Below are 16,667 nucleotides of genomic sequence, written 5' to 3'. Positions count from 1 at the left end.
CTAAAAAAGTGGGTAAAAGGTGTCCTTGCAATTATATTGGCTGCAAGCCGGACAGCGAGATTCCCTGGGCGGATGATATTTCTCACTGTTTCGATTAAAACCATTAGGGATGTAAGAGGTCCTGGGGTATACTCTACTGATTTTTGTATCAAAAGACAGGTTGCTTTTTGGAAATAAAATAATGGCTGAATAATATAAGCAACATTATTATGTTGTTTGTAAATAATTGTTTCTCTTTCTTTTACTTAGGTATTCATCTCAGGTTCATACCCACATTGGGTATTCATGACAGTACGTGGGGAACTTCGTTATCATCCAATGAGCGTTGATGGGTCCGTCAAATGTTTTGCTCCATTCAGAAATATCAACTGTCAGAATGGATTTTTGTATTTTAATCGTCACGTAAGTGTTTTTTGCCTTTATTTTGAAATATAATACATTATTATTATTAATATTATTATTATTGTTACTTGCTAAGCTACAACCCTAGTTGGAAAAGCAGGATGCCATAAGCCCAGGGGCCCTAACAGGGAAAACAGCCCAGTGAGGAAAGGAAACAAAGAAAAATAAAGTAAAGTAGAAATTATTGTTTGAGGATTTAAAGTCTATCTATGTAGCTGCTCTCCATGCTGCTTCGTGGCTCGACCACTGGTGTAGTATGGCCACAGTGTTAACACACGACACCAAGCTCCACATTGAGCCTAAAGCGTTTGAATGAGGAAAGCGGGCCGGGGGGGTTTCGGAGCTTAGCTCCGCCCCATACCGCCAGCCAACCATTCAGCATAACTGCCTGGTTTTGTTTCAGCTGAGCTGAAGCGAATTCCTATATTAAATGATTATGGTTTTGTATAGCTAGGAAAAATACAATTTAGGACAAATGGTCATATAAGGCAGCTAAGGAAGCTTCGGGGCTACTTAATCTATTCCCTATAAGTATTCCTTACAAAGACCTTAAGACCTTAAAAGCAAGATACATTTTTACTGTTAGTATAAATGGTAGGATCAATGGTCTGAACTGACTACCAATACAAAATTGAAACAATCCACCCTTCGGATGTTATCATTTTAACCAGTCTGCTTATTGTCCGTACACATCTAACTCACAATTATTTAAAGGTCAATTGATTGATATAAAGTTTTCTGGCATCCTGACATCTAAGGTCATTGATGAAGAGTGGTGAAGGGAGATAGGCCCTTCTTTGTAATACCTGTCAAGTGACAATAGATATCAAACATAATTTAGTCAATTGTCCTGTTTTTAATCTTCAGAGGAGGATATATTTTCTCCAGGACAAATCTTTAGAAAATATACTGGGGGAAAATTGTAATACCCTGAACCTGAAAAAATATATACAGAGTATTGGTTTATATCATGAGCTTTAAATAATTTTATTAATTTATTTTTAATCCTTTTAATCCCACCTTATTTTGCATTTAGATATTATTGTATGAATGTTGTGTGATTGGTTTTAGAAGTCAAAATGATACCAAATGTGAGAGTACGGGTATGGTTGATTAATTTGCATTATACGGTGCTGAAGGACCTCTGATACCCCAATACTTGGCTTAAGGCCTAAATTTTATGTTCAAATCAAATCAATCCTTTTCATCTTTCCTTCTCCACATATCCATTTTCTTTGACTTGGAGAAGGCATACGATACTACCCCGAGACACGGTATTCTTCGAACCATTCACAAAATTGGCCTGAGAGGGAACTGCCAAGGTTTGTTTGATCGTTGTCGAATAACTGTCAATTTAAGGTAAAGTAGGAAATATTTTCCCATCATTTCATAATCAAGAAGGTGTTCTACATGGTAGTGTCCTTAGTGTAACACTATCTGCCTTATCCATAAATGGTATTAATAATGTAATCCCTCATGAAGTCATGCACACCTTATTTGTCGATGACCTCTCTATCTCACTCATAGCATTACGAATGGCTGTTGCCGAAAGAACGATTCAGCTCACTATTAATAGGGTAGCAGAATGGGCTGCCGAACGAGGATTCAAGTTTTCTACTTCGAAAACTGTGGTGATGCATTTTTTCCGTATAAGAGGTGTTCATCCGAACCCTGATTTCTACATATATAGGAAAAGAATTCCTGGCAAAGATGAAACATTATTCTTAGGGTTATTATTTGACTGAAAGTTAACATAGGTTCCTCATATTTAAAATTTGAAAGTGAAATCTTTTCAGTCTCTTAATTTGATTAGAGTTTAATCTTTACTTCTTGGGGTGCTGATCGCAATCACCTCCTAATTCTTTACAAAGCATTAATTGCTTCTAAAGTTGTATATAGCTGTGAAATATATTCCTCAGCAACACAAACAACACTGGCACTATTAAACTTTGTACACAATGCGGGAATAAGACTAGCCAGTGGAGCTTTCAAGTCATCCCTCATATCTAGTCTCTCAGTAGATCTTGTGAAATGCCTTACGTGCTTCACTGCCAGTCATTACTGGTTCAATACTGGTTTAGAATTCAGAAGTGGCCAAAGTTACTCACATGTGAAACTTTTTAATGTAAAATGTACTACTTTTTATGATAATCACCCTAGATACCCTAAACCTTTAGGGCATAGAGCTTTAAGATCCTTGGAGGACTTGGAAATCCCCATGGGTAAAGTTTTACCTGTATTTTACTCTAAAGTACTTGCCATGGAATCTACTCTTGGTAGATTTCTGTAAATGTAGTTCAGATTCAAAACGAGAAACATCAAAAGAGATAATAAGGATCACTTTCTTGGAGCACGTAGAATTTTGAAGTTTTAGATTACCTAGCCAGGCATACGTTTTTAAAGCTGAATGCTATGCAATTTTGATGGCAGTCAAGGAAATCTTCCGGCTACCTCATAAAGATTGTAATTTTTTGCGATTCGTCAAGTGTATTGATGGCAGTGAACCACTTTACTGTAATCAGTTTCATCCAATAATAATAGAAATTCTTTAATGGCTTTATCTACTTTGAAATAGAGGTGAGAATAATAAATTTTGTTGGGTTCCTGCTCATTTCGATATAAATGGAAATGAGAAAGCAGACTCTGGCAAAGGAGGCAGCTCATAGGTGTGTAGGAAATAACTTTATGGTACCTGCAGAGGATATGTACCCCGTAATTAAGTCTGCACTCAGAGAAACTTAGTACTTTTATTAGAGTTAGAAAATCAGAAAATGTGTGAAATTGTGAAGGCATCTCGTCCAGAGACATATTTTGATATGCAAAGGTCTAGAGAAGTGCCGAATGAGTATTGGTCACACCAGATTAACGCACAGCTGTTTGATGAGTGGAGATCATCAGCCATTCTATGAAGATTGCATGATGCCATTGACTGAAGCATATTTTAACCGAGTGTCCAAGTTACTTGACTGAGAGATTGCGCCATTTTCATAATTGCAAGGCTAGTAGTGGTTTCTACGTGCTATCTGAAATTTTAGGACATGAATGTGCTATGGATTGCCTTTTTAAGTTTCTTGTGGAGGCTAATTTATTTGATAAGATTTAATCATGATTTTTTATAAGATATGTAGTAATCATTAACTAAATTTGTTGGCATCAATGACCATTGCTGTTACGATGCCAGATAATACCTAGTAATCAATCAATCAATCTTTCCTTCCCTTCTCTTGGAGGTTAAGTTTTCATACATTACTTGTTGGATCTGACTTTTTGCTGGTAAGCTACACTTCTGAGCTCCATCCTTTTTAATCTAGAGAAGTATCTTCCCCTTCCTTCCTTGAAGAGGGGGAAATGGAGGAAAGTATACAAACTCATTGATCATCATACAACAGGATTGCTCTCCCCTTTTGGGGAAATGGATTCCTTCTTTGACCATGAACCAACCTTCTTAGTACAAGCCAGTCCCTATCAGCCTACTAATTCCTATGATGAACAGATATAGGGTTGCTGGAACCATCTCCTTTGTAGTGTACAGTAGGTAGGATTTGAGCATGACTTGAGTGATATTCTTAAAATGTGTTGAATGTAGTACATTGACAAGTCCCTAGATGCCACATCTCTTTCTGTTTTGAAGAGCTTGTCTGACTTTTTATTCTAGGGGAAGAATGACTCCTGTCTGTGGATCTGAAAAATTCTTGAGAATTACCAGAAGAGGTTTAATTGGGTTTAATTGTGTTGAACAAGGGAAGGCATGATGTAAGATGAATGTGATAATGATGATTGTGATATACTGTACTTCCTTTATAACCTGAAATATTATTGAAACGTTTGTGGCCTCATAAATTAGGCCATAACTCCTTGTGAGAAAGCTTCATAATCAGCACCAAACTTTCTATATGGGATTGATGCTATATGTGTTATGTAGTACGTAAGAAAACACTGAGTCAAAGGCAAGCCCAAGTATTGTGACACCTAAGTACTCATACTATTCAAATATAGTGTGGTGACTGGAACAGTTATTTGTGGAGTGGATATGTAGAATTAGATTCTAGTCAATTGAAAATGGAACATTTTTAGAATGCATCTTTGTATTCATCTCACTGCATCACTTGTCTGTTGACTAGGTGATTCTGATGAATTTGGCTGCTACTTCATTTGACATCAAGGGATGTCAAGTTACTGCTTTCTATTTCATATTTGTAGAAAAACAGACAATCATAGAGAATGGGCAAGATAGCAATTCAGCTAGAAGAAAGTTGAGAGAATTTCACATACCTAACCCCTTAAAGGGAAAGTCTACAAGAACATTAATGGAAATGGAAAATAAAGTGAAGAACACAATATTCCATAGTGATTTCACTCTCATTCCAACTATTTCTAGTAATGAACTAGAAAGGGTTAGTAGTATCATGTTTAATATCATTTCTCATGGGCCTCAATATAGGATATAGTTATGCATTTGTATGTTATAATGATCAGCCTTTTTTTTGGAAGATTTAATGTTACTTCTTTCTGTAGGTTTCATATGATATGCTGTTTATTTTGCAGTTTGAATTTTTCCACTTTGGTTTTGAAGTTTTATTACAAAATGAAAGGCTTTCAAGTTGAATCATGCAGAAGAACCATTTATGTAAATTTCCATTGTATATTTATCTCTAAATTAATTTACATCAAATAACACTTAGTTTATAAAAAGAAATACCATCTTTTGTAAAAATGCTAATTAATCACTATTCTGTTGCCATATGCTGTTTTTGAAGAGTTATAATTTCTTCAAAAATAGTATGTGGCTCACTAATAGACACAATGTGAACTTTATCTTCACTTTTCATTTACAACTATTTGTCATAGAAGTTAAGTTCTTTTTATTCGTTTAAATTTTTATAGGAAGTATAGTGATACTTTTTCAACAGACCTATACTTGTAGAGCACTAGAAATATTTGTTGCAATAGCAATTGTCGCCTTCTTGATCAAAACAATTTTCTTAAATTGTCGCTTCTAGAAACATTTTCATTCATATAATTTTTCTCAAGATTTGATCAGAGAAGTGTCATAAAGCTTACTATAGTGTAATCCCTTCAGGATTATTTTTTTGATTAGAACATTTTGTTTATGGGATTTATCCTGGTATTATCAGATAAACTCCAGTCTGCTACATTGTTGAGTTGGTATTCCACAATCATCAAAAGGTGCTGCATACTGTTGGTGGAACGTAAAATCACAGTGCAGCATATTACATTATAATTATAGAAAACAATGTTTGAATAAGATTTATTATTTTTACACTCGCCTGATGTTCATAATACTTCTCTATCATAGCCTGGTTTATCCTAAAACTAAGAATTTCCTGTTTTCTTTCCTTTCAAATAGGCTTAGGTCTCAAGTACAGTATATAAACAATCTGGTTAATACAAATAACCTCAGCTTCGGTATGATGCAGATCCGTTGTCTTTTGAACCTCTCAAGTTAAAAGTAAATCCCAACCCTTGACATCACTAATCAGTTGGGAAGAGGGGCCCATGTACATGACTATCAGGTGAACATAGGAATAAAAAATTTTACTATTAAGATTTTGCTTATTTCTATGAAACTTCCCTGCTGTTTATAATGTGGCCTCTCTCAGTGATGGAAAATGGATAGTGAAGGAAAGAGATAGTACATATAAAGTCTAAAATAGTACATTTTTCTAACACCATATAAAGTCTAAAATAGTACATTTTTCTAACACCCGAGACTCCTCTCTTAGCCCAGTACCATGATAACAAATTGTCACCAAAGTTTGGTATTATTCGAGCCTTCAGACTGTTCCTAAATACAACCCCACTATCAAACTATATCCTTTAATATTATATATTACTCAACACTACATTTTAAAAATGAAAAACAAATACTATAACAGTTGAATTTCCCCCAAAAAAGAATTCATTTACACTACATCCTTCCCAGTTTCTACACTACCTTGAACCCTGAGATCTTAATAAGAAAACCATGTTTCTCTAAGATGATGCTTAACGGGACTTAGGACGCCCTGGAGCTCCACCCAAAACTTTTCTTAAAACAATTCCTATAAGAATTATGAGTTGTAGCTGCACTTCTAATGTCATGATTCATAACCTTCAAATGTTTCTCTGACTCTGGTCCATTTCTCTTTGAGCCTCTATGTCTAGATAGTTTACAATAAATGACTTAGAATTTTTCAAAAAAGGACAATTCGAAATCCTAACCCCACAAATCTAATTAAGAGCCTTTCTTCTAATAAGTTTATTCTTTTTTTCAAATTATGCCTAACAGCTTTCATAGGGAAAATGAATCTATGCTCGAACATAATCATTATTACAATATTATTATTATTTTTACTAGCTAGGCTACATCCGTAGTTGGACAAGCATCAAAAGCAGCCCTACGAGGAAAGAAAATAACAAATAAACTACTTTATATGTGAAAAGCAATAAATAAGAATATGAAGTATATAAGAGTACGAAGTATTTTAATATCAGTAACAAAATTGAAATAGATCTGTCATATGTAAACTATGAAAAGAGACTTGAAGTATGTTAACCTGGTCAACAGAAAAGTATTTGCAACAAGGTTGAACTTTTGAAGTTCCACCAATTCAGCCACCAGATTAAGAAGATCATTCCACAATCTGGTCAAAGCTGGAATAAAACTTCTAGATTATTGTGTGGTATTGAGTCTTATGATTGAAAAGTCAAGTTTGTTAGAATTACCTGCATACCTAATACTATGTACAGGGTGGTACAGTCTGGGAAGACTTGAGTGCAATGGATGGTCAGAATTATGAGAAATCTTATGCAATATGCACAAATAACCAACTGAATGATGGTACCAATTTTCTTTAACAAATAGGGAATATGAAAGAATTGAGGCAAACCTTTCGTCTTAAAATCATTTTCAGCTTAGAATGTAAGGAAAAAAAAGAGATAAAATCATCTTTCCTCCTAACCTACATGGTAAGAAAGAATCTTGGTAGTTCACAAATGCATTTAGCTAACACTGACACTAAAGCTTACAAGGGGAAAAAAGATTCTTAGCTGTAAAATCTTTAACAGATTTCAAACATTCTAAACAAAGAACCCTTTAAATATTGTAATACCACATCTAGATTCCAGTAAATCTTCCTAACTACTGGAGGATTCTCAATATTATACTGTAGCTTCTTTGACCTCTATTTCAAGATTTTCTTTTATTACCATCAGCAATGGATTCAAGGGAATTAATGAGATCGGGTTCAATAACAAGATTAAGCAAGCAATTGATTTGTATTACTAATCACATTGTTTTTGTTGGAGAAAAGGTTTAGATACGAAACGAGAAGCCAAATTAGCAGGATTTCTTTTCTTTTTGGATAATATTTTATTGATTTTCTACAAAAATTATGAAAGACTGTGAAGAATAAGTTGTCAAAAAGGTGTTGAGAAATTTATGATTACAGTATCCAAATGACATTGTTGCCCCTTGCACAAGAGACGAGGAGAATGAGGATCTTGATCATGCAACAATAGCTCCCTAGAACAACTCACAGGAGTCACTAAAATATACAGAAGAAAACATCTCCTATTATCACCAACATCTAAATCACACAAACCAAAAGCTGGAGGCGTTTAAAATCACCGACTACTGAATGCAATTGCAACGAGAGAATGAAAAGACAAAGGATGTGTAGCATACCCAAGACAGATTGTCACATTATGTACTGTATGAAAGACCTAAGCCTATTGAAAGAAAAGAAAACAGGAATTTTTTGTATAAGGTAAATATCTGTATTAAACCAGTCTTCAAGAGAGACGCATTATATACATCTGGGAAGTTTCATAGGAATTATATCTTTTCAGCTAATTATATATAACTTGCTCTATATAGCAAGTGATATTCGTACACAATCTGAGTCCTCTTCTTAGTCGTCTGGTTCTTTTTGCTTTATTTCCACTTTGCTTGTTCTCTTCATCATCACTATCACTTATGTCAGCATGGCGCTTATTGGTATTTTCAGGTTTGTTTAGCTTCTTTGACAATAATTGTGTTTCCTGGTTTTCTGACTTTTCTTGATCATGTTTGAGTTTTTGTTTCTTCCCTTTTGAAAAATCTGTTGTTGCATCCAAACTTGTATCACGTTTTATTGTAGCTTTACTTGAACATTTGTTCATATTTGGAATGTTATCTTCATTGTTATTGCTGTTACGTGCAGTTAGGTCTCTTGATTCTTCATTTGGTATTGTAGGAAGAAGTGCCGGTAACTCGGATTCAGATGAATTATATGGAATGCTTGGTTGGTGATTTTTATCACCATTGGCCAGGGATCGAATAGTTTCACTATACATTGAAGTCTTAGACGATGATGTCTCTTTAGTGTCCTTCTCGCTTAAAGTAAATTTTGCAAAAAGACGCCTCATGGCTGATACTGTAACACGCTGTCGTTTATTTGATGGGAGATTCTGTAAGTACAAAGTTGATACTGTTTATTGTAAGGTTATAATGCTTTATTAGTCATTTCACTATGATCAAAGGCTAGTTATAGTGAGTTACTCCATATGTTGTTCTACATGCAATGCTATGCAATTTTAGTTGTTTTATACAACCATCCTTAGGAAACATATTCCTATTTATTTTCAGTGTTTAACGTGAAGGTTTCACAGGTTTGTTAATACTAATTTTATTTACCTCTTCAAAATCAGAGTCTTCAGAGTCATCATAATTTCGTAGTTGTGACGATTTCCTCTTCAATTCGTGGCTTGATGTAGAGTTTGTCTCATCATTTTCTAGAAATAGGAAAAGTAAAATTTCACTAAATAATCAAGGCATTTAATTAACTTTATATTCTTTCAGGTTAAACCATAGAAAAATCTTACGAGCTCTTCAGAGCAAATTTAATTTGTATCAAGGCATTTGTGATGTACAGTACTAAGTTTTGTGTTGTAATTGTCTTTAATCTTCAGATTCATATAAAATAGGCAAATATGTCATTAATTTTCTGTGCAAATTGCCACAGCATAGAATACCCTGTACTTAAGTGTATAAAAGAGAAGAACAAGGCCAGTAGAATATTGTTTAAAGTACAGGAGACATGGTAAAATGTTTTTCGACACAGGTAAAGTGCATTTGATATAGGAGAGGAGATAATCTTTATTCAATCTTAACTTTTGCAACTAGAACTTACGATACAGTAACATTTGAATTAGGAATTGTTCGCTTTGGAGTGTGGCTAGATGAACTTAGTGCTAGTTTTCTAGAGAAAGTCACATTCCTGTCAATAAATGTAGATCACAAATCACTATTATAGGGATACAGTGAACTAAAATGGAGAAAACCTTCAGAGGTAGTCAAGTGTCTCCTAAGAAGAACTGAACTTATTGTTTGGTGTCAGATGAGAGGCATTACGTTCCTTTATTCTCTTAGGGTTAGTGGTTGCTCATCACGTCCCAAAAGGACAATTGAGAATCTTGCCATGGACCTTTCATATTAGAAAGTTCCATATTATCTCCAAGTTTTATGAAATTCTGAGAAAACTATGCCTACTCAAGCGTCTTGCATGTTTCTCCTCGTCTTTCTGTAACTTGCAAGACCATATTAAAGGAAAAGAGAATCAGGATTCCTTGCTAGATTAAAGGTCCTCTAACAATGAAAAGCTCCAACCTTACCACTTGACATGTTATTTAGACATGTGATAGTAGTTTTGGAAATTGCACTACTTTGTAGGAACAGGTTCATAAGAATTGAGGTGGGCTTTTAACATAAGTGTTCTGTTTGAGTAAGAACTTATAACCATAATGGAGTGGAGCAAGTAGTTTCTGTTCATCCCACAGGAAGTCACCTTTTGAATAATAACATAATCCATTTTCATCTTCCAAGTAGGAGATATATCATATAGCATTGAAGATGTATGCTGTTGTTTCCAGAGTGAATTTACTTTCCAAAAGGAATCTACTTCCATTTATGATATGGCCTTGTAAGTAAGACCTACATAAATGCTGTGGAATTTATTAATAGAAATAATTTTCTGGCAGAACGGAGATCATAGATCCAAGAGAGACATGACACTTACTCATGTTCATTCTAAATTGTTGTATCAACAACAGTTAATATTATAGCTTTGTAGTATAGAATCAGTTTTTTTTACAAGCTCTTATGCTCACTGTTTGGCCTCTTCCTAACCACTGTAGGTTGATCCCTCTTTATGACCCCCTGAAGAAGGGAGATTGAAAGTCATTCATCATGGAATATGTCTTCTTTCTTTAATTGTTATTTTGTACATTGCTATGACCAATTAATTTCTGTCTACTACTTTTGATGAGGCACAAAAGATTAATAAAAAGCTTAATATCCCACAGCAATATGATTGTAACCAGTCCATCCTTTTGTCACTTTTTATTGCTATTAAAAGTAGTTTCAGGTTTTGCCCATAAGGGGAGGAATAGTTGAGAATTTCCTGTGAATGGGGTTTCCCCAGAATAGATAAGAATTAAAGTAAGCTTCTACCATTGTTGTATTTTGACACTTGTATCTGCATGAACATCTATGTACAGTTAATGATACACTCTACTACTGTTTAATGATATACTTATGATTTATAAGTTACTTCCACTGTTTTTCTCTTAGATGAATCATCCCAACTTAAGATTTATAAGTTACTTCCATTGTTTTTCTTTTGGATGAATCATCCAAACTAGAGAATTGTCATATACTGTGTCAATATCACATTCCAGGCTAAAATTTCAAGATTTTCTGTGATACAAACTTGCATCACTCGTTTAATTTTTTTTTTCTGTTGGATAGTTTTGTGGTAGTTGATTTGTTTCCTTATAATATGTTTATTATTGATAAAGACAAAGTATTACCAAAACCTCTTCATTCTACTGTGAAAAGCAAAGTAATTTTGATGTATTGAACACATATCTTTTATGAAGGTAGACCCTTGAATTTTTCATTTGTAAAGTTGACATTCTTACCTGTGTAGTTTGAGTCATGTTGGGTAGGTGTGTTACCGCCTTGTGATGATGAACGAGGCCAATGAGGTAGGATTCCTCTTATAAATTTTCTAATTCCAGATTCATTAGAAGGTTCTGCTTCTGTGTCTGTCATGGTTGTTTTGCAAAACCTATTAGCAAGATAGAGATTTAATTAGGATTTTTCTTACCTTTAGAGGTGAGCATTGAGAGGGTGACAGCATAGATCAAATGCTAAAATATTACTAGAATTCTGGTAAATAAAAGTATCTCATTAGCAGACAATAGAAAGAGTTAGGGTATGTGCATAAGTCCTATACTAAATTAACAGAAATAGATTTTAAATAGGATTTGCAAATGCATTAAAATTCAAGCCAGACTGCAAGTTGATGTTATATCACAGATAACAGAGGTGGAGAGATTGCAAAATAGATTGAGGTAATTTTGCCATATATTGAGGAGAATTGGTGTACTATACAGTTAGTGACAAAAGCAATACATAGATATGAAAGTAATTGGATGCATACTGTATGGAACATCAGGGAAATCATGAAAAAGCACATAGAAGAAGACCCAGATTGAATTCAAGAATAAGCAGAAATTCACACAATAGTGATCAATATCAAGAGCTGGTCAATTAGTTCCTTCAAAGTTAAGCCCTGCTTTTTTCCTCCCACTTCTTTTATATATTTTTGGTGGATCAAAACTGGGCAAGATTCTCAAATTGTCTGTCCAGTTAGCCAATTCATTTCATGAAGCAATTCTAGATAAGGCTTTTAATGAAACAAGTCAGAAATATATGAAAATGATAAGAATAGGCTATAAGGGTTATAAGACACTGCATTACATGTGCCTCTTTAAGTATGATCTTTTTTTTTTGTCTAATTTTAGTTTTACTTCTTTAATCATCTGTTTTCTTTCATTATTTTGTCAATTATTTTATATTGATAGCAGGTTTGCATATACAGTAGCTGAATATCATTCATTTACTTATCTGAATAAAAGTTTACTAAATATTGACTATGGAGGTGAGAGATAAGTCTAGTACAGTATTGTGGACATATTTTCTGTGTATATCTTGAAGGTTGTCATTAAGGGACAAGCCATTGTGTATTTATCAAATATACACAACCTATGATCGGCTTCCAAGCTCCTCTCCACTCATGCATGACCTTAGAGGGTAATGTAATGGCTGCCTATAAGTCAGGTAAAACTAGGCCCTCAAAAGAAATTTAAAACATTTCTAGTTCACAGGAACAAGTAACAGAAAGACACAGCATCAGAGCATCAGTGAAAATCTATATAGGTTTGAATGAGGTTTGATCACAAATCCCAGTAAATACAAAGGCTTAATATCAATGAGATATCATAACCCCTACCAACTATGAGAAGGTTTTATTTGGTCAGCTATCATGAATTTTATTTTTTATTAGTGTATTTTATTAGATTTATACTCTTTTGGCTTCTATTTTGTGAGTACTGTATTAAAAATAACTTTAAAGGCAAATTATATCTACAGTGATTGTTATTGGTATAACAAATTTGAATTTTATTTTGGAAGGGTTGCTAATTTTGGCTGTATGTTGTTTTCTGCTGAGGCAAGTGTCATAATTAATGGAAAGCTCAATGTCAAATGAATGGCTATTTTGATGTTAACCCATAATTGCATATGACGATAGAGAAAGAGATTGCTATAGTTACTGAGCATTATAAATAGATCAGAGTGTGCTAACAGTCAGGCAGCAAAGCAAATTACTCTATATGAATAATGGAATTTTGGTATTTTGTGCTGCTAAACATTCAGATTATATTTTACTTTTATTATTAGGTGATGTAAAAGAAACTTTAATTCATAGTAAGAGAAACTTTAATTCATAGTAAGATGCCCTCTAACAAATTTTTGGCTTTATTAAAAAAATAAACAGCAAGTTAATATTGACAAAAAGTTTGTGCTAACCATAGACCAAAAGTTTACTTACCTGAAAATGAGTGATAGATGATATCAGGTCAAACTTTTGTTGAAGTTTTATTATGTATCATTTTATGATTTAGTTTATATTCACTGAAAAAAAAACTTTAAAGGATATCTTTTTATCTTGTGTAATTATTTTATGTTTAGTGGAAAGTTTAAACCACACTTGTATGAATATTGTAAGCAAATCAAGGAAAAACTCCTCACCACAGATTCTTTAGGTGCTATGAAGGTGCAACTGTCTCACTGAGTCAGTTTATTTTTAGCATTCCCACTCCTTCCCCCTTCTCCTTACTCTCATCCTCCTTGTTGCCATTGGTCTTGGCACAACATAATATTTTCATCCCATTTTCTATGCTAGCATTTTAAGAATCCCTTTCATGATGAACTTGTGGAAAAAAACATGAGCCCTAAGAAAGGTTAGAATCCTTGACAGATTTTGGTTCCTATACATTATATCTAGTTTCGAAATTTAGTAATCCTATTTCTTAGAATTTATTTTTATAGGCCTCTTGACTGTAAAAAAAAAAACCATGTACAGTACAGTCATGCATGTCTGAAGCAGAGCAAGACAGATAATGCAATGTAGAAATGTTTCATTGTTTTTATTGCTTAAAAGGAATGATGGTTGAAATTATATAAAATTCAATTTGGTTTTGGTTATTGAATGCTAATTAAAGTATTGTGAAGAATTATAAAATTAGAATCATGATTTCATAGACCACTGTTTGGAATAGTGCTAAAGTTCATTACATGTCAGGAACTGATATTTATTTCCCCATATATATATATATATATATATATATATATATATATATATATATATATATATATATATATATATATATATATATATATATATATATATATATATATATATATATTCAAATAAGCCATATATATTTTTGATATATTAATGTCTGGATTCTCTTAACAACCTCGGGATCACAGACCCAGGCGAAATCTCACAAAGACAAGAGCTTGGCTCCGGCCGGGAATCGAACCCTGGTCGGCAAGCTTATATAGACAGTGACTTAACCCACTTGGCCACGTGGCCAAGTGGGTTAAGTCACTGTCTATATAAGCTTGCCGACCAGGGTTCGATTCCCGGCCGGAGCCAAGCTCTTGTCTTTGTGAGATTTCGCCTGGGTCTGTGATCCCGAGGTTGTTAAGAGAATCCAGACATTAATATATCAAAAATATATATGGCTTATTTGAATATGAAAAACACGTAAAAATGTGCAAAATTTATCATATATATATATATATATATATATATATATATATATATATATATATGTATATATGTATATGTATAGATAGATAGATAGATATATATATATATATATATATATATATATATATATATATATATATATATATATATATATATATATATATACTGTATATATACATATACACATATGCATATGTGTATGTATATACATACATAAATATATATATATATATATATATATGTATGTATGTGTGTATAATATATACACACATTAATATTATTGTTATTATTATTATTAGCCAAGCTACAACCCTAGGTGGAAAAGCAAGATGCTCTAAGCCCAAAGGCTCCAATATGGAAAAATAGCCCAGTGAGGAAAGGAAATAAGTAAATGAATAAATGATGAGAACAAATTAACAATAAATCATTCTGCAAACTGTAACGTCAAAACAGATATGTTATATATAAACTATAAAAAGACTTTCAACTTATTCAACATGAAAATATTTACTGCAACTTTGAACTTTTGAAGTTCTACTGATTCAATTACCCGATTAGGAAGATCATTCCACAACTTGGTCACAGCTGGAATAATACTCCTAGAATACTGTCTAGTATTGAGCCTCATGATGGAGAAGGCCTGGCTGTTAGAATTAACTGCCTGCCTAGTATTACGAACAGGATGAAATTGTGCAGGAAGATCTGAATGTAAAGGATGGTCAGAGTTATGAAAAATCTTATGCAACATGCATAATGAACTAGTTGAATGACGGTGCCAAATGTTAATATCTAGATCAGGAATAAGAAATTTAATAGACCGTAAGTTTCTGTCCAACAAATTAAGATGAAAATCTACAGCTTAAGACCAGACAGGAGAACAATACTCAAAACAAGGTAGAATGAAAGAATTAAAACACTTTTTCAGAATAGATTGATCACCGAAAATCTTGTAAGACTTTCTCAATAAGCCAATGTGTTTCTCAAAAGTAAATTTGCTGTCGAGAATCACACCTTAAATATTAAAAGTCATACAAAGTTAAAGAAACATTATCAATACTGAGAGCCGAATGTTGAGGAGCCATTGTCCTTGACCTACTCACAATCATACTTTGAGTTTTGTTAGGATTCAACTTCATAGCCCATAATTTGCACTAATTTTAGCTAGATCTCTATTAGGTAAGGGATTCAGCAACTCCAGATCTACATTCAGGGGATGGAATTGATGCAAAGAGACCAGCATCATCTGCTTATGCAACAAGCTTGTTTTTTAGACCAAACCACATGTCATGTGTATATAGTATGAAAAGTAATGGGCCAAGAACACTACCATGTGGACCACCAGATGTCACATTCCTATACTCACTATGGTGTCCGTCAACAACAACTGTAAGATCTATTACTTAAAAAATCCATAATAATGCTAAGAAACTACCCACCCACTCCCAACTGTTTGAGTTTGAAAACAAGGGCCTCAGGATTAACACGGTCAAAGGTAGAACTAAAGTCAAGGCCAATCATACGAACTTCCTGACCACATTCAAGGGTTTTCTGTACAGCATTGAGATTGTAAGAAGGGCATCACAGGCTCCAAGGCCTTTACGAAAACCAAATTGCAAACTAGGGAGTAGATGATTACTTTCAGCAAACCTATTAAGACGTTTTGCCAGAAGACGTTCAAAACCTCTAGATAATATGGGAGTTATGGAAATTGGGCGGTACAGTAATCAGTTGGACTTGAGCTACCCCAAAGACATTTACATAGAGAAGTAACATTACCAATGCTCCAACAAGTGCTAAAAGCTCCTCTCCTTTCTAACTTGTACAAAATAACAGATAACTTAGGGGCTAAGAAATCTGCAGTCTTTATAAAAAACAAAGGAAAAATACCATTGGGGTCTACACATCCATATTGCATCAAGGTCCATCAACAGAGCTTTAATTTCACGAGATCGAAAAGCTAAACTAGTTAGTTTAGCCTCAGGAAAACAGGAATGAGGAAGTTCAAGTTTTTCATTGCTTTGTCTACTGTCGAAAACATCAGCCAAAAGGGTTGCCTTTTCCTTTGGACAGTGAGTGACTGAGAAATCTGGTTTAAGT

At 33.7% G+C, this 16,667-nt stretch overlaps 2 protein-coding genes across 3 annotated transcripts in view; one reads left to right on the top strand and one right to left on the bottom strand.

The window, feature by feature from the left end:
• Positions 1 to 16,667, top strand: part of Cpsf160 (cleavage and polyadenylation specificity factor subunit 1) — a 190,410-nt gene that overhangs the window by 91,830 nt on the left and 81,913 nt on the right. The window contains exon 18 of the mRNA XM_068372732.1: positions 250 to 402. Within this exon, the coding sequence (XP_068228833.1) occupies positions 250 to 402 (153 nt within the window). The remainder of the gene's footprint in view (positions 1 to 249; positions 403 to 16,667) is intronic.
• On the bottom strand, positions 5,656 to 13,576 carry LOC137640197 (transcriptional regulator ATRX homolog). Of its 2 annotated transcripts, none has more exons than XM_068372731.1 (4): positions 13,541 to 13,576; positions 11,365 to 11,513; positions 9,080 to 9,177; positions 5,656 to 8,853 (listed from the first exon to the last, which is right to left on the bottom strand). In XM_068372731.1, exons 2-4 carry the CDS (start codon positions 11,495 to 11,497, stop codon positions 8,254 to 8,256), a joined length of 831 nt encoding a protein of 276 aa, XP_068228832.1. In that variant the 5' UTR covers positions 11,498 to 11,513; positions 13,541 to 13,576; the 3' UTR covers positions 5,656 to 8,253. The 2 variants fall into 2 exon arrangements, with proteins under 2 accessions (XP_068228832.1, XP_068228831.1); XM_068372730.1 differs by having other exon boundaries at positions 13,341 to 13,559.

The sequence above is a fragment of the Palaemon carinicauda genome, chromosome 4 (assembly GCF_036898095.1).
Source record: "Palaemon carinicauda isolate YSFRI2023 chromosome 4, ASM3689809v2, whole genome shotgun sequence".
Taxonomy (NCBI): domain Eukaryota; kingdom Metazoa; phylum Arthropoda; class Malacostraca; order Decapoda; family Palaemonidae; genus Palaemon; species Palaemon carinicauda.
The sequence above is the reverse complement of the archived record's forward strand: the minus strand, read 5'-3'. Positions and strand labels throughout refer to the sequence as shown.